At 39.9% G+C, this 23,606-nt stretch overlaps 1 protein-coding gene across 13 annotated transcripts; it reads right to left on the bottom strand.

Annotated features, from left to right (window-relative positions):
* Positions 1-5,606: 5,606 nt before the first annotated feature.
* Positions 5,607-23,472, bottom strand: LOC136440639 (TOM1-like protein 2). 13 transcript variants are annotated; one of them, XM_066436714.1, is made up of 19 exons: positions 23,344-23,472; positions 21,360-21,444; positions 19,541-19,619; positions 18,442-18,664; positions 17,897-17,955; positions 17,668-17,712; positions 16,560-16,826; positions 16,071-16,149; positions 15,695-15,906; positions 15,127-15,249; positions 13,272-13,337; positions 12,605-12,725; positions 12,038-12,176; positions 11,533-11,626; positions 11,070-11,087; positions 9,604-9,657; positions 8,828-8,893; positions 8,415-8,472; positions 5,607-7,661 (listed from the first exon to the last, which is right to left on the bottom strand). In XM_066436714.1, exons 1-19 carry the CDS (start codon positions 23,393-23,395, stop codon positions 7,474-7,476), a joined length of 2,028 nt encoding a protein of 675 aa, XP_066292811.1. In that variant the 5' UTR covers positions 23,396-23,472; the 3' UTR covers positions 5,607-7,473. The 13 variants fall into 13 exon arrangements, with proteins under 13 accessions (XP_066292811.1, XP_066292812.1, XP_066292816.1 ...); XM_066436715.1 differs by having other exon boundaries at positions 8,415-8,469; XM_066436719.1 differs by lacking the exons at positions 8,828-8,893; positions 9,604-9,657 and adding an exon at positions 10,169-10,231.
* Positions 23,473-23,606: the final 134 nt, after the last annotated feature.

Here is a 23,606-nt window from a genome sequence, read left to right as displayed (position 1 = left end):
TGGAGTATTTTGATGTATTGTAAGAACGTCATTGCGTGGTTGCTATGGGAATAAACGCACGTAGGCCTGTCCTTCATCACAAAAAGTAGCTTGTATGAAATTATTGACATTTTAGCTGTTGTCAAGTCTGAATAAGAGCTCGTCCTTGTTTACCACATACATGGCCATGGAATAATTTTGCCCTCTGAATATTAGTGACTTCTTGGTGGCCCTCAAATTCTGACAGTAATTAGAGCATCTAATCAAGCCTTCTATAGCATAATGTAGATGGTCAATTTGGGCAAATTATTTTCATAATTGTTTGCAAATGTCCACTTCTACAACAAGTGGGTGTAATCGCGGTTTGTGCAAAATTACAAGAATAACAAAACTTAATTGACCGGCTCTCATGGCTTGAGATATTGACGACAAGCAAACGTAATGCACAACGAAAGTTCCTGCAAACCTTATCAATATTTCCAGTGATGAACTACATCACGCCATCAGAGGTTACCAGCGGACATGGTACTTCTCACAAACAGCCCCAGGTGCCCATACTCAGACAATGTAAATTGATTGCCCGGTCTCTGATTTTTTTGTTGCAGGATATGAATACACCCAAGTCATTTTTATGTTCATTAAGAGACGTACTGAAAACACATGTGGGCTTTTGATTCCACGTCAATGCGGCGAAAGGAGATGCAAATGTCAAGAAGTTAGCATGTAATTCGTTGTGTTTTTCTGGGCTAGTGAAACACTGTCGTACCACGAATCTTCGTAAAGGAGTAGGATTTTGTGATCTTGTACACGCGAAGAACGTTTTTTTTTTTTTTTTTTTAACAGTTTGTTCAAGAAACATCTAAATCCACCTCCCATATGCTCCAAGAATTTCGATTTAACTAGACAGGATGTAGCCTAACTCCGAGTAGCGAAATGGACATTCTAAAGGTATTAGACCCATGTTTGCTGGTGGGAAACGCATTAGAAAACCTGATGTCTTGCGAGTTTGCGGATAACAGTCCCACGACGCAACATTCAGCACCACAGACAGATCAACATTCCTTCCAGCCGGGGTTCAATAGACTTATATTGGCGCTGCTTGTACTAGTATTTGACATCAACATTTCCATGACAGCACGGAGGAAATGCAATTTAAGTTAGGTCTTCATAGATCAATATGGAACCTAGTGGAAACCAGCAGCAAAATGACAAAACAAAGTCTTATTCACAGATTAGCTGATACACTGCTTTGGTGAGGGCCTTGAAGATAAATGCATATGACTTGTTGTCCATTTCATCATAGCGGCGAGTGCTGCGACCTTCAATTACACTTTGCCAGAAGAATGAGGGTTTCTGTTTTGCCTTTGTGGTAGGGCGTTAACCAAATGAAGGAGGCTTTTAACCAAAAAATGAAGTAAGGTTACACGAAAGAATCCCCCTAGTAAAATCAATTAATGTTGTTAGATACACTGTATGAGGCTAAGCGCAAGAGAGGGACTTGCGGCAAGATATTTCCTTCAACAAAGAAGTAGCATATTTATCAAGGAGTGTCAAGTGAATATTCAACTCTCCGTCGGATACTCACCGTCAAAGGAAAAAAAAATGTTATCTACACTTTCGAGTCACATGTTCCTACAAAATCTTCAATTGTTGTTTACTAACTTTCATCTTATATTACAATGCAGGGTTTGAAATCACCAGAAAATTCCGTGAAACGTGAAAAAAAAGATGCCTTACCGGGCAAATGCAACTGTACAAACGTCTGAAGTCCATTCGGTGAGAATGTTGTACTATGCTGCTCCAAACGTTTTCCCGTGAATCCGTTCATACCTTTCTGTTCAAGACACCCTTACACTTCCTATCGTTTGAATCATCGTCATGGATATCAAGAAAACATTTGGTGTTATGTGGTGGTTAGAGTTTACTTTCAGATTATCTTGATAATTTTTCCCACCTGAAAGTGAAACATCCATCCGGCTCTCGTGATGCAAATCACTTGCTCGGTCCTCATGTTACAGCAAAACAAACATTTGCCGTCACGTGTGAGGTAACCACGGGCAGCAGACAACAGTTTGGTCATACTATCCTTTGTAGGGACATGTAAGCAGGTGTTCCTATGTCAGTGTGCTACATAGTAATGCCATTAATGGTTACTTCACTAATCGCGCCAGACTTTTTGATAGTGCGGCATAAAATGGGGAGTTGGAAAGTCAACAAGACGGAGTATTACGTAGGCTGGTGTAGCCTAGCCAGAACTTAAGCGTACCGTGAGGTACAATACAGTTTTATACGGCTGTATTCAAAGTCAGTGTAACATGAAGAGTATGAGATATTGGCACGGTAAGATTTTTTTAGATTCAAGCTACCATAAGGTCATTTTATGTCCGCAGACAAGCCTCCTCCACCCACAGAAATGTCTCTGTTTACGAGTATATATCATACAAAGTTGCAATATACTCGGCCGGCAAATTCGGATCTTGTCATCATGGAAGCGTTTACAATAGTAACAGAAACATTTTTCTATAGCTGTGTTTTAAAGATGAATAGTTACCTCTTAAATTCCAAAGACTTGAAAAAAGACGACCCCTTGATTACGAGCTATTGTGAAAGAGAAATACTTAGAACTGACGTGTGTCGTGTATCGATGAGTGCCCATGCACAATGTACGTCTTTAATTTGTATGGCGAGTTTTGGCGTTGCTAAGAAACGTTAATTGCTCATTGAATCAGACAGTGTCCCTTATTTTCTGCTATCATAACTGCCTAATGTTGGCTGGTGAAAACAGAAAGAATGACATTTCCTGCTCAGTTTGACCTCAAGCAGTTAGCGATGCAAAAGGATGGACGAGGATATAGTTGGTGTTATGTTTTCTAAAACATCCTCACCGTCGTCAATGCGCTCTGGACCGGTTTCAAGAATTCTAGATGCAAAACTGCAGAAAAATGGCACGGAGCTTATCTTAAGAAAATGTTGTTTTCAGGGGGCACGGTGGATCTGGTATCCCTAAAACCACAAAATGTCGCATGCACCCATTTCCGTGGTTGTGAATGTGCACCGCGCGTTTTGCTCGCTCTACTAACTAGCTTCTGAAGAAGAACGGTGAACATACTCCTGGGATCCGCTAATGAGGGAAGGAGACGGTTTGTAACTGAACGCTTGCGGCAAAAACATCTTTGGAGATAAGGTAACGAGACCCTGTGAAAACGTGATTTGTATGGGTATGATTGAACTTTATAAATGGGAATAGAAGGACAGTAGACAAAATGCCCTTTATTCAAACCAGGTTGCTAACATCTCGAATCATCTCGAACGATTGCTGCATCAGACGTCACGTTTGTGGATTTTCTGACGTGACACATACGCCAGGATTTGCGGGGTGACTTGTCAGAAACAAAGTGTGTCGTAGCATGATCGGATTAATTAAGGAAGGCTAACTTCATCACCTGATGGGAAGGAAGATAGCACGAAAAACACACCACCTACTATCTATAGTGTATACTATTGCCCGAGAGCAGTCGTAGTACAGGACCGCACAATAGAATGGTATGAAGCATACGAGTGGTCTGGTTGGCGTACTGTATCTTACAGACGTTGCGGGATGGTGCTTTCTTCACTCTTTTAGCAAGATTAGAAAGCCGTCATGGCAGTAGTTGGAAGAACATAGATCAATAAGTGCCTCGATGGACACATAGTTGAGAAACATGGAATGCTTGCTAAATGCTAATTCTATCTTCCTCCACATATATATATTTACATACATGTATTTAAAAAAAAAACATACGGTTGTTAAAACCTTATCAAGTTATGTCCTGCGACTTAGAGTGGCAGCATGGCAACCTAATAAAATTTGGGGTTAAAAACGACGCAGAAGACAAAGCTGTATGCTTACCTGACTTAATCCTAGCGACCGAGGAGAGCCACTCTTCCGCTGTGGCCAGGATCAGCCGCTTCCTGCTTCCTTCTCAACCTCAGCCAATAAGATTTTCCAAAAACTAACGCCGTCTGCGGGAGGATTTGTAGGATCAGAGACGTCACGATTTCTGAAGGCGGACAGCTTCTTCAGCAGACCGCTCTCGCCTCCGGCTAAATCTGCCCTGCCCTGCCCTGGCCACGCACAATGCGAGTGGGTGCTCAGGTAGCCGGGAGGAATCCGCTCAGAGACGTGTGGATGCAGTCATCATGGCAACGGTGTCCATGTGACGCATGTGTTGCTGCTGAAAGAACGGGTGGATGTAGAGGTCCACTTACATGTCGGGGCCAAAGCAAATATATACATAAAAAATCACATTCATTGTCAGGATTGTTATTTTTTGATGTATTGCATTGGCGCCACTTCTCCCGGGACGGTCAGTTTGGGTGTAGTATTCGAGTGACTGTCAAACTCTCCAACTTCCTCGCACCATATTTAAAAGCAAATACGAAAGCCACTATCAGAACAATCAGGACGAGTATTTCATAAAACGACGGGGCGTTGACGACACACGTAGAAACTGTAAGCACGGCCCTGGGGAGACATGCTTGCCAACCTCCCGGCTCTAATGAAGTGATTCTTGTTTAATTTCCTGTCTTCAGCGGGGGCGGGCAGATGGGACTCAAAAAGCGGCGTAACACAAAAGCGCGCCTTCCAGTCAGATCTTATCAATCTCCAAGCAGATCTTCGGATAGCAGAATCGTAACTAACAGCCAAGGCTAGTCTTGGCCGGTAGTTACCCCGGAAGATTTGCTTGTTGACATTATAGCGCAAGTGGATCCATAACTTCTTGCATTGTTAGCTTTCACCGCATTCCAGGTAAAGGAACATAGTATTGCAAACTATTACTATTAAGGTAGATCTAGTCTGTTTCTTGTGTGACAAGCATTGCCCTTTCTTGCTGCAATCACGAACATGGAATTTTCTGGACTTTCATATCAAAGAAATGAACCCCTTTGGGCTTGTATAAGCAAGGCTATTCCACCATACATACTAAGAAATCAAGTGTAATGGGGCAGTTACAATTCCCTTTTTCTCGTACCTAATTAGTTTGATAAGGGAAAGGTGACGTCGGCGTGGCGTAAAGGTTAGGTCCCAGGTTCGATACTCACCATGCCCCGACGTTGTGCCCTTGGGAAAGGCCCTTTACGAGACCTTCCCTGACGGTGGAGTGACGCCCACCGAGCCAGTCAAAATGTGTGCCAAAAACACACTACGGATTTGGTGCGCCAACATCTGCACATTGACATCCACCAAGAACCGTTAATTTTTTTTGAAGGGAAAGGTCACGGAAGATAATGGTGATGCATAGGAAATCCACTATATATATATATATATATATATATATATATATACATATATAGTCTCCCAGTAATGTTGGTGAGTGGTACGAGGGAATCAACAGGTGATCATTCAGGTAAATTGATATCTAACATGCGCCATGTTGGTGGCTTTACGAACATTGACAATGTGTTCATAATTAAGCCTGGTAGAATGCAAGGGCGTGTCATAGTTGCTATTTAGCATTGAAGCAATACTGATTCAAAAGAATTGACTACAATGAATATATGGTTCCCAAGATCACAAGTGTGAAACCGGTTTCCACCATGGAAAAGAAGATTTTGACGGCACTAAATAAAATTCTTACCAGTCCAAGCCAGGTAGTAGAATTTATATCAGATTTCTTGTACGGCAAGTCATACAGTAGGAAGCTTCTCAATACATTATAAGCATACAACAGGGTGAATAGCGTCCATAGAAACCCCTCATCTACACCGTATTTCTCCTCGCTACAGTGCACAATACATGCCTGCTCCAACAAAGATATGTATAAAAAATACCACCTGCCCATAGGTAATAACCCCTAGCCTTCAGTTTGATTGGCAGTATAATATTTTGTTGAATGGCTGCACACATTCATACAGAGCAGTAAACTATGCCCATATTCAGTTCTTGGAATATCTCAAATTTGTATCATGCCCTACATAACATTAAGTCGAAACCCTCAGTCTAATATGTTACATGTGTACAAAGCATTGTAATCATTTTTTGCACACCTACCAAATTGAAGAATCGTCCCAGATTTATAGACAATGTCTAACATTAAGAGAGCATTTAGATCTCCATATTCAGGTCAATTATAATAGAACCTTTAGTCTTAATATTACATTTTCCATATCTTTTTCACATTCTTTTCCATCCCTTTCTGTCTTCACTTTTAGCTCAGTTGTGTCATCAACACATTTGTTGTTTTTGTTTCGAGAACTTCAGCAATATTTTTATCATATTACTGGTTTTTGATTACAGACAAGTCAACATTTAACTGGTGTCCACTGGATACCATGGTGTTGTGAATCAAATCTTTTGACATAAGAATATAGCTCTATTCTTGTCTGGACACACCTTGTTATTCTGCCTGAAATTTCATAATGTAGATATGGATGGCACTAATATTATATTTTACATAAACCACCAAGCAATACTTTCTTTGCCCTTTGGTTTGTAATGTTGGTATATTTGTGATAGGAGGAAATGTTAGTCAGAAATGTACATGTAGATAAGTATACCACGATGATAGAGAAATTATTTCATAGTACTCATGATAAGACTTTATACAGCTACATTGTAGTCAGAACACCATTTAAAACTCTCTATTATGTACTAACAGGCGATTTCTTTGCTACAGTAACTCAAAGGGTCATTGATCCCTACTCGAGGAGTTGTAAATGGTTAACACGAGTTAATACATGATAGAATATGGGCAAAAACTCCATCTATTGTGAGGTTGGCAAATTGCAGCTCAGAAATCTGATGAAGAGTTTTACAACATCCCTACTCCTGGAGTAATTGAGTCATACCCTGTGCTGTAGCTTGTTTTCTAACACTCAGATTAAGCATTCTACTTCTCTATGACCACATTCCAACAATGGTCATCACCTTATTCTCAGGTAAATGCTTGCAGCAATGAAAACAAAAATGAATTTTTAGAAAACAGTGAAATTAAAGTACATTTTGTACTTAAAACATCTATTGCAGGTAGGCAATGAGACCAGGAAGCTGGTATATATGGACCTTCTACTTGAACACAGAGACCACCAAAACTAGAAACACAGCCTGCATTAATTTTGTTACTTGAGCAACAAAAACATGTTATATTTCATCATTGTCACCTCCTAACATTTCACTTATTTCTTATCATTACATACATACATGTCAAATTTGTACTTGAAATATACCCCAAAGCTCTCTTTCTTATTCATAGGCGAAAAAACATACACAAGCACATGAAATTAAATGCACAACTAAGTTTAAAAAAAAGTATATGAAGAAAAGGAACTCTCTCTTCTTAACAAGGTGAGATGGGAAAAATACAGTTAATTTGACAGTTTACTTTCAATGACGATATCATTTCATTATTTGCTATGGAAAAAAAATACTTTGTACACTTGACAAGGAAATAATCAACTTGAAAACCCAAAAGAACTTCAAGACCTTCCTTGTCAAGATAGCACTTTTACCCTCGACTACAACCCAAATAATGTATTCTCAGACTCCTCCATTTGCATTTGCCTGCCTCTCCTGGGAGGAATGGCAGGTGCTGGGGCGCCCGTGGAGGTTGGGTTAATCGGGTGAGCTGGCACCTCGGGCAGGCTGTTCAGGTCTGGCAGGGTGTCCGCCGCCTTTGCTCGCTCTTCCAAAAACCGGTCAAATTCTGTTCAAAATAATGAATGTGTGTATCAGATATTATTCAAGTTAAATTTTAATGATTAAAAATTACAAGAAAATATCAATCCTTAGCAACATGTCCAGCATGAAGTTTTTCAAGTGAAGAAAAAAAAGACTTCTAACTATTTCTGACAGCCTAATTCCAGAAAACTTGATTTTTTTCTAAGTAGATTGACCAAATGAATTAAAGGCAGACTAAACTTAATTTCGTTAAGCATACTGCAGTATGTTAAATATACCACTAAGACTAGTTCTGACTTGTTTTGGACTTGTCTGTCGTAGATTAGCGTCGTTACAACATTTGAAATTTGCAGCGTTCTGAGATCATAGTCGGCGATGCCAACGACCTTTGACCTTTGTGACGTCAATTCCCGATCGTAACTAGTCTTAGTGGTATATCTAACATACTGCAGTATGCTTTAAGAAATTAAGTTTAGTCTGAGTTTAATATCTACAAGTATGATGTAACAAAAGGTTATCAATATCCAGGTTACAATTAGATGTCTCCAGGGACATGGCCAGTTCTGCAGAATTCTCCAGTTATTTTCTTCCAAAATTTAAGAATTATAGTATCACCTGTTTATTACATAACCATAAAATGAATGAAAGAACAATGGACTCTCATGTTCTCTTCCATTATTTCAAAAATGGTTCCCCGGAATTAGAAGTCAATGTCCATAAACTATGCCGTAGCCCCGAGGAGCGAGAGTTTGTGTCCCACAGACTGTAGAACACCCACCTGCACTGGTCACAGGTTCCACATCCTCCTCCTCTGGCGGAGCTGCTCCAGGGGACTGCTGTTCAACACAAACATTCATTAACATTTCATATCGATATATCAACTCACTTTTGAAGACTCTTTTTCATAATCAACAAGCTACAAGGATTTCTTCAATAATATGAATATGAATAATTATTTGATTGGTGATGAGATGGAGGGATACGGTAAATCAATCAAGGTGTGACAATTGGTAAAATGAATATCTTAGTTTCAATTCTCTCCTCAGGAATGAATTTCAACCTTCTTGGGAGGAATTAATCATCAGGTTAGTTTAACTTATCCTGATCGTTAACTTAAAATTGGCAATTAGTGTCAAGCATGAGACCCTTCTGCGGGATTGACTGAATGAATGAAGGCACAACAGATGTTACCAAGCCATGACGAACGTGAGATTGCCCCGAAGAACCGCTAGCAGCCTGTGCACCAACTGTGTTTATCTGTAGGGGCCGGTATTAACCCAACAGAGGGGCATGCATGTATTGTATCAACTTTTATTTTTGCGAAAAAACAATAACATAAAAAAACAATGTTGATGAAATAAGTAGGCAATCTGGGAACATAGGTGAGTTATCACAGCTAACTGAGATTACGAAAACTGGGTTAATATAACTTTTAAAATCAACGTCTTAAAAGAATGTTTTGTTAAATGTTACAATAAAGAGTATGCTATGAGCTATCAGCATGCAGCTTTTAAAGGGCAGGAAAGAGGAGACTGCCACACTAAACTACAACAAAACATTGTCTATACTAACATGATATAGTACATTGTATTTACCGTGTTTGCATCATCAGTAACTCTTTCACTTAGTATATCAGCCACTGGCTTTCAATCTATTTCTGAAATACTTTATATCGCAAGGGCTATCATCAACTCCCAAAATTTTACTAGATGAGACAGTTTGATATTGTAATTAGTGATAAGGCGGAACAATGTATACGTACAATCACGTAATACATGATTTTACATTGTTCTGCTTTATTATGCTTAACCCAATAGACCATTTAATTGAATAGCTAGCAAATTTTGACAGATATATTATTGCACAGTTGGATCAAGGAGGTTGGTTGGATTCATAAAAGAGCTTGGAATGATGCAAACATGGAGTAACTACACATGCATGCATGTGCACATGCTTCTCCTACTTACCGGCAGGTCACTCTGCTCAAGCCATTTTTCTACCTCATCTAGGGGCTGAGCATGCTGAAAGGGAGCAGACAGGGTCACACACATGCAGAGACAAGTCCAGTATTAGATGCTGCTACAAGTGCCACACTACTGGACAGACACCTGTCACTGGCTGGCTTTCAACTTGTTATCTGAGCAGTGATTTTGGTGTTGAATGTTTAGGCATAGTTAAAGTTCTACTCTTCATTCAAAACTTTGCAATACTGCATTTTGCATACTTTTAAAACCTTTATACAGTTGAATTTGAAACATGTACATGTGTCCTTTCAAAGAGTTCTAGTTGAGATAGCATTGGTGTTTGAAGGCCAATCATAAAAACGTATTTCATCCTCCTTTTCAGGAAGTAAAATTGACACATCGCAAAAATTCTTTCTTGCAGAACTGTGAACACACAGATATCAAGGTCCTATATGCCAGCTACCATGTATGACAAGTTCCTGTCCTGCAGTGCTTTGGTCTACTGTAGAGCTCAGTGTGTGTGCAGCCTACTGCACTCTCAGCAGCACACCACTCAGACATGGCTTACCAAGTCACTGTCTGCTAACCACCTTTCTACCTCGTCAAAACCTGTCAAAGCATCCTGGGCTCGCTGGAACATATTATCATAATTATACAACATTGAGAAATACCCTGGCCATATGCCTCTGTTATGTACAGTGTAGTCTGGCCACCAGCCTATTCAACCGTATGTCAAGCTATCAACTTGACATGCCTAGCAACAGCCTGCTTGAAATAACTGCTAGCCATCCCAGCCTATTCCAACATGCGTTGGTCCCATGCTGACAATCTGCTTGACCCAGCTGCATACAAGTATTACTTTTAGCTTTAAAGGCATCCAGAGCATTAAATGAGGCTTGAAACTTCAATGAAAAAAACTCCAATTTCTAGTCATTCCTGTACATAGTAAGTTTCAATAACACTATACCATTACATATCGATGTTAAGGGAGCAAAGATAGAAAATCCAAGCCCTCAGAATAGACTGATCCTGACTGTCCATCACAATTAGTGGTGCGACCAATGAGAGAGTGACTGCATGTCCGTTAATAGTTGCATTTTTATGTTTTAATTTTGCATTTCTACGTTTTGATGGAGGTGGGCGGGGCTATGGTATCTGTCTATTCACACTAGGCGTGTGAAACTAAAAGATCACCATGTAGCTTATTTTTGTGTCGCTTTTGAGCACTTATGACAAGAAATCCGCATGCAAATGTGGTTAACAACTTGGCATTGAATGTCAATTTCATAAAGATTACAGCAACTATAATATTTCCAGTTTTTAAGCCTCATAAAATGCTCTGAGTGAGTGAAAATGCTCTAATTTACCATGTTCAGTATCTCCATTATGATAATAGCACCAAATTCCCTTCATTTCAAAGGCAAAGCACCGTCCAGTCAATGGTACAAAAGCACTATAATGATACAAACCTCATCAAATGCTTCGTCCTTAGTGAGGGTCAGGTAGCAGACAAGACAGAACATAATGGTTTACAACTGTATAGCTGTAGTCACAATGTCAGCAAGACCTTTATTGTTAGTCAAATAGTTTGTCACCATCCCCACCTTGTTTTCCAGGGAAAACACAGTAAAATCTACAACAGTGCATTACTGCTTTGACTTGTAGACACCACTGTCTTGACAGGTTATACAGTGCAAACCCTGACCTACATAATGTATGTATGTCAAAGTTTCATATGGAGCTGGTAACATTTACAGTAATATGATTACAGAATTAGTATACAGCCTTATCAAACTATACTGCTAACAAAAGATTTATGCTTGGACATACATGTAGAACCAGATAAACAGAATGTGGTCTGCACCGAGAACACATTCAGAATTCAATTCTAGCTAGGTGAAAGAAAGTGAATAACAACACAGTTCCACTTACAGGTTGGTTAGGGTTAGATTTGGTGTTGACAGCTCTGGCTAGGCCACCACTCATGAGGTCACCGGAATGGGAAATGTCTTCATACGTGCTACCACTGTAGGGAGGTGGAGACAATTGTAGCCTGTTTATCAATCAACTTAAACCAGTAATATTAACTCTTCTACAGAACACAAACGCACGCAACAATCAAATTCATGGCATCACTAAAAAAAGCAGTAAATAGATAACTATATAGTCTGCTAGGCTAGGTATGTAGCATTTTGATTGATTGATTTGATTTTGCACGAAGTACACATAATATTGAATGTTACATGAAAAGAAGGAAATACAAAGCCCGTAAGGATCTCATGTGAAACAAAATCATGCGACGAGGGAGAAAAGAAACTTTGTGCAAGGTCCTACCCTATCTAAGGAAAAACAGTTCCATGTAGAAACAAATGAATAGTCAATAATCAATGCAAGTCTACTTCAATTTTGATATTGCATCAGAGGAGCAAACACCAACCCTCTCCTGGACTCCTCCATGGACTTTCCTCTGGTCTGTGCAAACATGTCAAACTCATCATCATCCCTGCCGGCGGTGTTCTGAGCTGTGACGGTGGGCGTGGCATTCAGGGTGCTGCTTATGCTGGAACTGGTGATACCTGTGTGCACAATCGGATAATCTAACAATGAAGGGGACAATAAGAAGCAAAATCACACTGAAAAGTTGGTGTGCAAGCACACACACACACACAATCACACACACACACACTGTTAAGCACACAAATACACAAACACACTGTCGAGGATGCACACTCACAAACACACACATATGCTCTCTCTCTCACACACACACAGACACACAAACACACACACTGCTATGCAGATGTCTTCACTTAAAACAAAGGATTGTATGCCAGATTCTATTTAACAGAACTTTAACAGATACATAAAGACAAGAAGTATTGACATACACACCATACACTAAACAAACTTCTCAATCATCTCACTACTCCTAAAGGATGTAAAAATCTTCCAGATTTCAACTTTATTTCTTTCCAAACAAATCTGGTCATGACTACAAACGTACTGAGGCCTGCTAGCTGCTGCTGTAGCCCGGCTGCGGCAGGCTGTAGAGGAGGGGGGCCTCCTGGGCTGATGTCTGGCCCCAGGTCTATGAGGGTGTCTGTCTGAGGCTCTGCACTCTGAGACTAGCACAAAACAAAGCAAAAAATCAAGAGCTGTCTGAATTTATTCAGATGTCTTCTTTGGTATGAAGAGCAAGATAAATACCACAGAATGAGATTTGTTAATTAGATTAGCAGAGTGTACATGAGAAAAAATAAGCTGTGGTGAGTGTGCAGGATGTAATGTTACATGACTAACAGAATTTATATCAGTTTTAGAACACCTGTCATGTCTGTTCAAGTCAAATTGTGTTAATGTTTATACTGTTTAATAAGAATGAAGTGATATCATACTATACTCTTAACAGAAATATTGTTATAGACAGAGGTTCCCAATGAAAGATAGAAAGTCGGTGAAAACCCAGTACCAAATAGTCCCTCTTGGAAAGGAAATTGCTCCCTCTAGCACAAAAAGATAGAACTACAAGACCACACCTTCTACGAGTGTGCAGTCTCAGAAATGCTGCAGTCAACTATAGGCTTTAGTTATGTCCAGTAACTTTTTTCAAAAGACGATCTTTGATAGTCCTTATGAAAGATCTCTGAGCACACAAGACCACCTCCCTTTACCTCAGTGTAGGTGGGTGGAGGGTTGAGGCTGTCTAGGGTCCCCATCAGAGGGGTGGTACTTGGGTCCTTTAGAGTTCACCAAGAGAATCACATGCAAGGGTGAGAAACACAATCACTATTAGTGTGCAGATCTATGTGCAATAAGCATGCAGCTATGCATGTACAGGTGGGGTGGCCACAAGAATCTGCAAACACTACTAGACATGTGCAATTACTAAGAGTTATCACACACTACAGATGCATCTAATGTGAAGAAAATAACCATCAGCGATGTGTGGCATGGACTTAATTACTACAGAGGTGTCTTGAGATGAAAACTATGTCAACTTCCAGGTGAAGCTACATTCTGCAGAAGAGGTGTAAAGGTGCATCTATATACATGTACATTTTTTCAAGTACATGAACTATAGGAAGCATGATTGGTATAGGAGCATCCATGTCCCATAATGCATTTTCTTGATTGTTGTTTGATAATCATATAAAATGGTGCATATACATGATTGTACAGGTGTGAATCAAATGTGACGTGCATCTGCAGGGGAGGGGGGTGAACATACAGCAATCCTGACCATCCAGCCACATTAAAAGAAAGTTAACTGCTACCAGACTGAATGAATGTCAATGTCATGTGCGTAATACATTTCGTATGTTTAGTATAGTGTACATTCCACTTAAGACTTCACCTATAAAGTGTGAAAGCATGTGTATAGACAGACTACAGATAAACCTTGTGAAAGTGATATATATATTGTACATTCAGGTACAGATATGAATGTGCAATGTAGAACCAATGGAAGTTATGACATCACAGAAGAAAGGCCTCTGTACACATAATATATCATCCAAAAAGAAAGGTATATTTGAACAAATATCTACCAGGACAGTTACACGTAAAGTTAGTTAAATATACACCCATGTATATCTCAGTTGATGGTCACCAACTATATGTAGCATTGCTGGGGAGGAAAATGAAGTTAGAAACATGTCTAAAATGTGTCATCATGAATTGTTCTGCCGCACCATCTTCACCAGCATGACACCCTTCATTACACTTAACAACCAAATAATGTCAAAGTCATTCAAAAAAAATTATCCTGCTTACTAGATATTAGCACCACACTACATTGTACACTGTAAGAACTGTTGTTCTCCAAATGGCATGAAGCAGTTAGTAGCTGTTTTATTAATCAGTGCTATACTAATACACAGCAAACTTATTAGTAGTAAAAGAAAGTGTTATAAGTGTTATGTAGAGGGGGATGAAGCCATTAAACTGTATTGCCTATATTGTGCCTTTTAATTTGAAGGATTTATGATTTTGATTTAAGTTTTACATTCATTCCCAAAACTCTAAAGGAAATATTGTAGTTACTGTATAAAGCATGAGGGGAATCCACTTGTGTTTTCCAAATAAAATGTGCTAGAATGAGAATATGTGACTCTGAAGGACTATTAGGATTAATCATCCAAATATCCTGTAACAGACGTACATTTTTGTACTTCAACAAGTCTCAAGTACGTGTCAATGAGGACATTTGGATTGCTGGTTCAACTTTTTGTACACTGTAACAGCATGAGTTTTTTCAGACTTTCAAGTCATCATAACACTGCCACTGCAGCTACATCATGCAGTTGAAAAACATCTTAAAGCCATAAATTTGAGAGGTGATAGGCTTGTTATGTTTTCTGCCTTCAATCAGGATCAGTACTCTTTTGTTTGGCTTCATACAGATTGGCAATGAGAGTACATATGTAGCTAGAGAAGTCTAGGAGGCTGTTTAACAGCATGATGTGCAGGAAGGGTGTGAAATGCCTCAGTCAGGGGTCTCAAGCCTCACACAGGTGCAACTGTTACCTGAGTGTGTGCAGGTGGGAATGGGATGTTGAGGGGCATGTCCTGACGAACAGGTGCTGCTGCAGCTGCTGTTGGAGCTGGATAGCCGGCCATGCTTCCCACCGGAGGGGGTGTTTGGGATTGCTTTTGATACAAGTTAAACCAGGATTATGAAAAACACAAGGTGTTTTAGCTGCCACACACCTTGTACTAATTGCGCCATTTAAACTATCTTAGGATTTACAGTGTTGAGCATATTTATACGGGACTGCAGGACATGGTAACAAGTTAAACAACTGTTGTGTGATGCAGATTCACCATCAGGAATGTGAAAGAGAGGGCACCCTAAACACAAATGTTATACAGTGTACCCCGCCTTTGTTAGCGCTCATCACTATGTTTGTAAAGTCTGTATATGTCACTCATAAATAGCCACTATTGAAATATCTTTTGGGCAATTCTGTAAACAGCATCTACCTACAGTGTAGTACCGATGTAACTACAGTGTAACATGGAAAGTCAATATTGCATCAATGTATTGCAAAACATTTGACCATGGAACCACTTTGCCCTGTGTACATGAACCTACTTCTCTGTAACTTGGTGGAGGAGGGAAGCTTCCCATTGGTGCAGCGTTGACGGGTGGAGCTCCACCAGTCACAGCGGTTGGCCCCCCAGCGGTGGCTGCCACGGCAGGGGCGGTGGTGGATGGCTGGCCCGTCTTGCCGGTGCGATATCGCTCAAAGCGTTCAAACCGCAAGAACACGTTATTCAGGTCATCGTTGATTCTAAGTAACTCTCCTGGAGGAAGACAGGGAAAAATGGTTTAAGTACACCATCGTAGTGTGTTTGCATTTTAGTGATTTAAAGTAGCATGTCTTAGAATGAAATTTAAATCAAAGAAACCAGCCAAATACAAGATTTAATTTCTTCTTGTTACCAGTTGCTAACAGTCTCCTACTTACCAGTGACTTCCTCATTGGCCACCTTGTCAATAAGCTCCACTATTCTCTGCTGCATGGCATGACAGGTCCTGTTTAACTCCTGGAAAAGACACAGTTTAACATATACTCAGTATACAACTAAAGCATTCAACATGGTATGCATGCGCATGTTTAGATGTGTGGGAATTGCGAGCAGAACAAGTCATGTCACTGATATTCATGCAACTATTGTCAGAAATAGTTGTAAGACATCAGCATCTGCTTGCCTGTAGTTTGTGGTTAAAAACCTGCTGATTGACAAATCTTGGTCAGTGTCACTGATGAAAAGAAGTGGATGTTACTTGAAAAATCTGACCGTCTCCAAAATCACATCCAGTTGCTTGAGTAACTGCTATTTTACGTATCTTTTTACTTGGATGTCTAACCTTCATCGACATATTGTCCTTTCATTAAAAAAAGAAGAAAATATTTCAGTATAGAATGTTCGAATTCATGGCACATCCTGCTCACATGGAGAAGCTCCAAATCCGCCGGGTCCTCCTGTCCGGGGGTCATCTCTGTCAGCATCTCCGACATGACCTTGGTGTTGCCCTCCACGACGTCCAGCTCGCTGCGCAGCTTGCCCAGCTGTTCCGGGGTGGGGTTGATGGGCCCCTGCAGGGCCCCGATGGCCCCCGGGGAGCCCGGCGGGTTCTGCTGAGCCTGCTGCTGCTGCTGGGGTGGCTGCTGCGGAGGCGGGGACGCAGGGTGCTGGGCTGGTGCAGCGGTCACACTCACCTGGTGGTCAAAAGGACAGTTAAGCATTGTTCGTTAAGCATACTGTAAATGCAGAAATGTTCCCGGTGGTTTCATGTTTGCGGTTTTCGCGGTGTACTCTTTGACTTGGACTTAAAAAAACACCACGAAACCCGTTCCATTGTGTGTCTGTAGCACCGCTCATCGTCATCATCATCAGTCGACGTGCTTTCGCTACGATGGGGTTATACCGCCCTTTTTACGGGGTGACATACCCTTTCATTGGCTGTCATACAAGACGGGGTTGCGCCAGTTCTACTATTGTTTCAAACGTGACCTCAAACCACCGCCAACACTCAATTAAATCTCCACGAACATTTCTGCATTAACAGTATTCATTACAAGTGCATGTCATCTGAAAGAAGTCTTATTGATTCTCTGGCTGTGCATGCATGCCACCTAGAGGAGTAGTAACAAATTGCAGCCACTTCAGTAGCTATAATGTTGACATTTAGGATGCTATATCAGCTAATAAGAGCAGTAGTTGCCATAGAACAATTAAGGAACAAAGCAGCATAAAATATCCACTTAAGGCACAGGTGCAGTGCAAAAGAAGTAAAGAAGCAAGAGCCTCATCAGAATTGCAGAGTAAGTCAAGAGGGGACTCATTGTACAATCTTCACCATATTGGACTATTTCTAACATGGCCACCTCCAAAATGTTCATATCAATCATCATTACCCAAACTGAATGTTTTATCCACCAAGGAAAACATCTGATACCTTCACCACTGCAAGACCGATACATCTTTTTTCTCTAGCTTCAAACCTTTTTGATTTGGGGTCCTGTTTGACAAGACACATTTGAGAGATTCAAGACTTACAGGTCTAGTCCTAGCTATGGCAGGGTCCAGTTCTGGAGGTACACTCTGGAGGAAGTAAACCAGATCAAATCAATCAGATTGAAACTGAAAGCATAAGAGTGACTCGATGCAAGAGAGAAGAGTTGCAGTGTCAGGATTAAAAAGCAATTGTATAGTCGGTGATTGGACAAATAAGCCTGAATGAATGTTCATCCGAGAAAAATATAACAGATACTGTTCTGTTTCTTACCCTCTCTGGTGTGTGGATTGGTGCCAGGTTGTCCAAGTCTGTCATGGGAAACTCCACCCCTGAAGAAAACGTAATCCAAAGATTGTAAAACATTGATACCTAAATGAATTTCAGAAGAATTACATGTCTGTGAATGACACCATGCTTTATGTTGGTCAAAAGAAGGAGACATCTTATAACTTTCATCTGCCTTCCATTTCAATTTTCACAATGGATTTACATGTGAATCTTAGACATTTTAAATATCATCTGTAGTAGCCCGGAGCTGGATTTTAAGTAAAAGGAGCCAGGTAAAATACACAAAGAAAGACTTTGTCTCAAACTACATAATTTTGTACTGTTTTCTTTATTCAAACACATAAAGGGTCCTCCTAGTTGAATCCACATTTTGATGATGCCACGACCACACTGAGTTCTTAAAGCTTAGGTCAATAATGGGGACAATTCAAGGGACCAACAAAAATTGACCACCATGACCAGGTGGCTGCTATATTGAGGTTTGACTGTACTGTACATAAGTAGCACTGATAGCAATGGTTCCCGACCTTTAGACCTGAGCTCTTCGTGCACCTGGACAACCCCCTGCAGGTCGGGGTAGTTTCTGAAGGCGTCGGACATGGTCTGGATCAGACTCAGGACGCGCTCCTGCAGCGTGGTGGAGGGGTTGTTCTTGGGCTGGATGATCTTCACCATCTCATTCACAAAGTCCTTGTTGGCCACCAGGACGTGGAACCTGTGTCCGCAGTTCTTCACGCACGTTTCAAGAACCTGTGTGTGAAGGCCACACAATGCATGGGGTTGAACCACTGAGACTAATACAGGTGGCACTGACATCATGCATATGTTTGGATTTGTATATTGTATACTATTAGCAATATTTTGGCTGGCATGTTATGACAAATTCCATCTGAAGGCCAAAGCTAAATAATCGCATGGCTTCAAGGTATGTTTCCCCTTTATATACTAATACCAGCCATTTCAAATGGCATTCTGAGTCTCTGCCTGTTTTGAGCTATTTGTATACAACACTTCGAACTACAGGTACACACATGCATGCAGCTGGAGCATGCATATTTATCAACCGTGGTGAGATGAATTTAGCATGCATACTAGTAAGTCTGGAGTGTGAAGCATAGAATATTATCATAGGTACAAATGGATTCGTCACAAATGAATTTATCTACACAATGTTTACTTAACAAATAAATTGTGACAAAAGGCTTGTTTGGAAGTATCTGTGTTAGTTTTGCACATTGACTATTAAAATAGATTTGAATGGCTCTGAATAGGCCTGAAACTATTTGAACAACAGCACCACACTCAAATGACCTTGAACTTGAAGGAATACATTGCACTGAACTGAACTGATGGTCTAGCATCAACAACACTTTAGCAGACCTATTTCTTCTAGACGTACTTATGTCAATTACATACTGACTTTTAAAATATGCACCTTAGCATCACATATCCATGAGTCTGTTAAATAAAAGTTGTCTGCCAGTTCTTCAGTATAAAAATATGTCAGATTCTTCAGAGAAATACATCTGTTGCTTATTCAACAACCAAAAGCAAAAAACATAAGTGCAAAGCAATATCTGGTGACATGGCAGAATGAAGTAAAGAAAGGAAAGAAAGAAGACATACCGTAAGGGTTAGCATCAGCACCTTGTGGTTGCCCTTGGTCTGCAGTCGTCTTTTGATGGCCTTTAGGGCGTCTTTGGGCCTAAAAACCATACAATCACAATTTGAAACAAAAAGCTGATGCAGGGAAGAAGCCGAGGAGAAAAACTTACTAATAGGGTGAGCACGATGACTTTGTGGTTGCAGCCATATCTCTGGGCCTTGCTCTGGAACCGTCTCTTGATGGCTTTTACTGCATCCTGAGGCCTTTAAGAAATACTCAAGATTACCGGGATCAGAAATATGGGAATGTGAGGGGAAGTGGCGTGGCTCCGGCATGCAGCTGAAAGGTATTCCTTGAAAACTTTGTGTATGATGTGTGTATGAAAGTGCAGGAGTTTCAGATTTTTATGTTTGCCTAGTGTAATCTGTCTGAATCAACTGTCTGATCCTTGTAAACTGGTATTACCAGTGAAAAGACAATGAATGATTCCAACAGAACCATATTATACGAAATGCCATATTTTCAAGGTTTTAATTCACTCAGAATCATATATATATTCAGATGCAGCAGTACATGTCTACTAAAAATTGAATAACAGTTTTTGGATAATTGCATCCTTATGAATATCATGTTCTTTAAAGATCAATACAATAAATGCTTCTCTCCTGTTTCTGTCCCAAAGGCATCCATTCAAGCATGGATAACCAAGGTTTCTCCATTCATTGTTTAGTGATTAACTTATGAACTTGGATGGCAGTGCTAGCTGACCTCTAGCATCTATCAATAATACCATTTCCAGTTTGATTCCAGTGGACCATTTTTGTCACCAAATATCAGTTGGCTGCTCCAGTTCTTTATCTCTGTAAAAAACAGGGCAACCTTCTGCAGAAAATTAGTCTAGGCATACAGCACAGCATGTGTTCCTAAAAAAACTAGCCCCTGTTTATTCATAACATCTCGGATCTCAATCATAATATGAGAACACAGACAATAACGTTTGACACAGCAACCCTTGTGATGAAAGGCAACATTAGTTTCCATTTTATAATCAAACGATAAAATGGATAGATTAGAAAGTAAAAGAAAACAATTCTATAGCAATATCATAAAGATCATCAAAGAGACATACATATAAGGTGTATGTCTTGATTTCAATGAAATAAGCATTAAGGTTGATAAGTAATAAACATACTGTCAAAATACATAAAAATCTCAATTAGGAAAAATGAGATATCTGAGTATTAGTAGATAATATGTCCATTAACTCTGCGCTGATGCAAAATGTAACAGGACAAAATCTAATCTACTTGAAAAAAAATCAATGGATGCAGCCATGTGTAAGTATCGAAAGATACTTGAGACAATCTTAGCAGCAAGCACATGCACAAGTGTGTTAACTGGCCTGTGAAAATTTGTATTTGATATATTCATGATATATAACTTATACTGCTTATAGTTGGCCGATGATGATGATGATGCCTTAACATAAATCATAATCTTAGACCACAGCTGACCTCTGGGTCTATATCTATCACTGTGTGGTGTGTTAAACTTAACACAATTATGCTGGTACATCAAAAGGAATGCCAGGTTCTTTGGTCCTGCCTTCATCAGTTCATGTACCTTTTCAGCTGGGTTTAACTAAGTGTGTAGATAAACATCATACTGATCAACAATGATCAACAATGAATCTGGTTGTGCAACAAGGTTTTCTTGAGCTAGGTATGCTCTTACATAAATGTACAGAATCATATATGGCACATTCTCAAATAAGCTTACATGTAGGTAATCAATGAACAGTTTTACTAGTCTGCTTGATATGATAAGTTAGTTTCTTACCCTTCATCAGTTTCGTTGATGATGTCACATATTTCCATCATCAGGGCCCAGTTCTCAGAGCCCAAGGTTGCATCTGTGGATTGTTCTGAAAACAGGACAGAATTGCTTTATTACATTGTGAAGTGTAATACAATTGCAAAGTACATGTTGATTTTGCAGATAAACACCTGTTGTATTGTTTAATATTTTTGTTAACACATCAAAAAGGGAACAAGTGATATAGCTGAATTCAGGAAAGGATAATATATGCAACAGACAAACAAAAGTTCAACCAGGCCTCATGTAAACTTTGTCAGAGAGGTTCTACATTGAGGAAAAGGCTTTTAGATTTGTAGTGTTTATTTGAAAAGTTCATGATTGAATTGTGAATAAAAATGGACAAAATTAATTTGTAGTTCATGAGCAGATGCTGTTTTAAGCTGGCTGCAGTATTCTAATGAATCAGAAAGTGCATTGCAGCACTAACTGTCTAATAAGTTAAAGGCCTTCAATTAAGGACAATTGCTGCTCCCCCCCGTTATGCTGAATTGGGCATGAATTATCCAACCCCTAAAAAGAATTTGCAGAATTTGTTAATGATTATTTCTAGTCGGATAAGCAAGATGAAACCCTGACTTTCAATGCAGTAATCAATGATCTGAAAGATAAGTGTGTCAAACATTTTAAACATCAAAGATGGAAGCAAAATGTCAAATTTGGCAATATTCTTTTCCAGCATGTGAACAAAGCCTTGAATGTTTTAGCCTGGATGCCAAACCCCCAATCTCAGGCTGAAATATCTATCCCACTCAATATATATTTTAGAGATTGAGGGTCTGGCATCCAGGCTATGAATGTTTTGGTCAGCTGTATGTAGGTACAGTTCTGTTGATTGTGAGGTAGCTTTCCAGCATTTATCCAGCTGTGCTGGGATAACAAAACATGGTCCTTGGACTTATTCCGGGTCACGACTGTTGTGCCAAATCAGCCATGACCTGGAATAACACCAATAAGCCAAAGTCAAAAGTACCCTGTTAAATTCTTAAATCACAACACTTATATATAATCAAGGTTCTCTGCGAGCGATCTTGCCGGCAGACCATAAGGCAATATCAAGAATCTCACATTTGCCTTTGAAGTAGATCAAGTTGGTACCACCTGTTATGGTCATATGACACATGTGATCAGTCCAGGGGTGGCAATGGAGAATGTTTTGTTTGCAGGACAATAACCTTTAGTTTGTTAACGTTAGTTAGGAAATACTTGTTATTTTGAGCCATAATTCAAGCATAAAACATCGAGTAGAAGGAACTTCGGTGTTTAAAGAGCATACGATAGAGTGGCTTCTTCTATAGGACGTAGGATACGCCCTTTTAAGCTTTCCTGACGTAACGCCCAATTGAAAACTGAGGAAAAAATTTCCGCCCCCCTCCCACTTCACACCACAGGTCTCACTATCCCCAATGTCCACTTTGTTTTGCGGTCAGTCACACAATAGAGTGCTAAAATAAAATAAAGAATTGAAAGTGACAGAAGGTTTCAAGATATTTCTTTAGTTAAAGAAAAATAGACAACTTCAAAATATGCATTACATAATGTTATGATACGGAAGTTCCATATACCGACGCAGCGCAACATCAAATAAAATTCTGCGACAGAGCCACGTCAAAACGAGTTTAACATCTTACACGTACGGAATACAAACAAGCATATCATTCGATGGATTTTACATGCATATTATTACAAATGTTTGAACGCTTTAACAAAGAGGTAAATCATCATTGAAACAATTTTTCTAGGCCGTGCAGTCTGTTGATATCGGCGATGTTCCGAACGCGGAAGCACAGCAACACTGCAAGGTGGCCAGACAGAATGTTCAATCATAAACATCAATTTTGTCATAACTGGCGATTTTCTAACCCGCTTAGCTACGGCATGGATAGATAGGGATGATAAGGCATGACGTGGCAGAAAGAAAATGTGACTGGCGTGATGTAAGACGTACCTATCCGCTGCCCAACTTGGGTGCTGAACGGGCTGCCTCCGAAGAACGACATCTTGCCTTGGTACGATTGGGGAGGGAATGGCAGTAAATATAGGCGATGACGTCATACCCTTTGCACCTTCGAGGAACCTCGCCAAAAAATAACGAACGTTTTATAACCATCTAAGACATTTTATCAAACATGAATAAATCATAGTTGATCTGTACTCCTTTGGTGTAATTTCCTGAAGATTTTACAAGATTTCCTTTTTCTTAGGTCAGAG

This window comes from Branchiostoma lanceolatum, chromosome 8 (assembly GCF_035083965.1).
Source record: "Branchiostoma lanceolatum isolate klBraLanc5 chromosome 8, klBraLanc5.hap2, whole genome shotgun sequence".
NCBI classification, from domain to species: Eukaryota; Metazoa; Chordata; class Leptocardii; order Amphioxiformes; family Branchiostomatidae; genus Branchiostoma; species Branchiostoma lanceolatum.
Note: the sequence above shows the minus strand (reverse complement) of the source record. Positions and strands in the feature narration are given on the sequence as shown.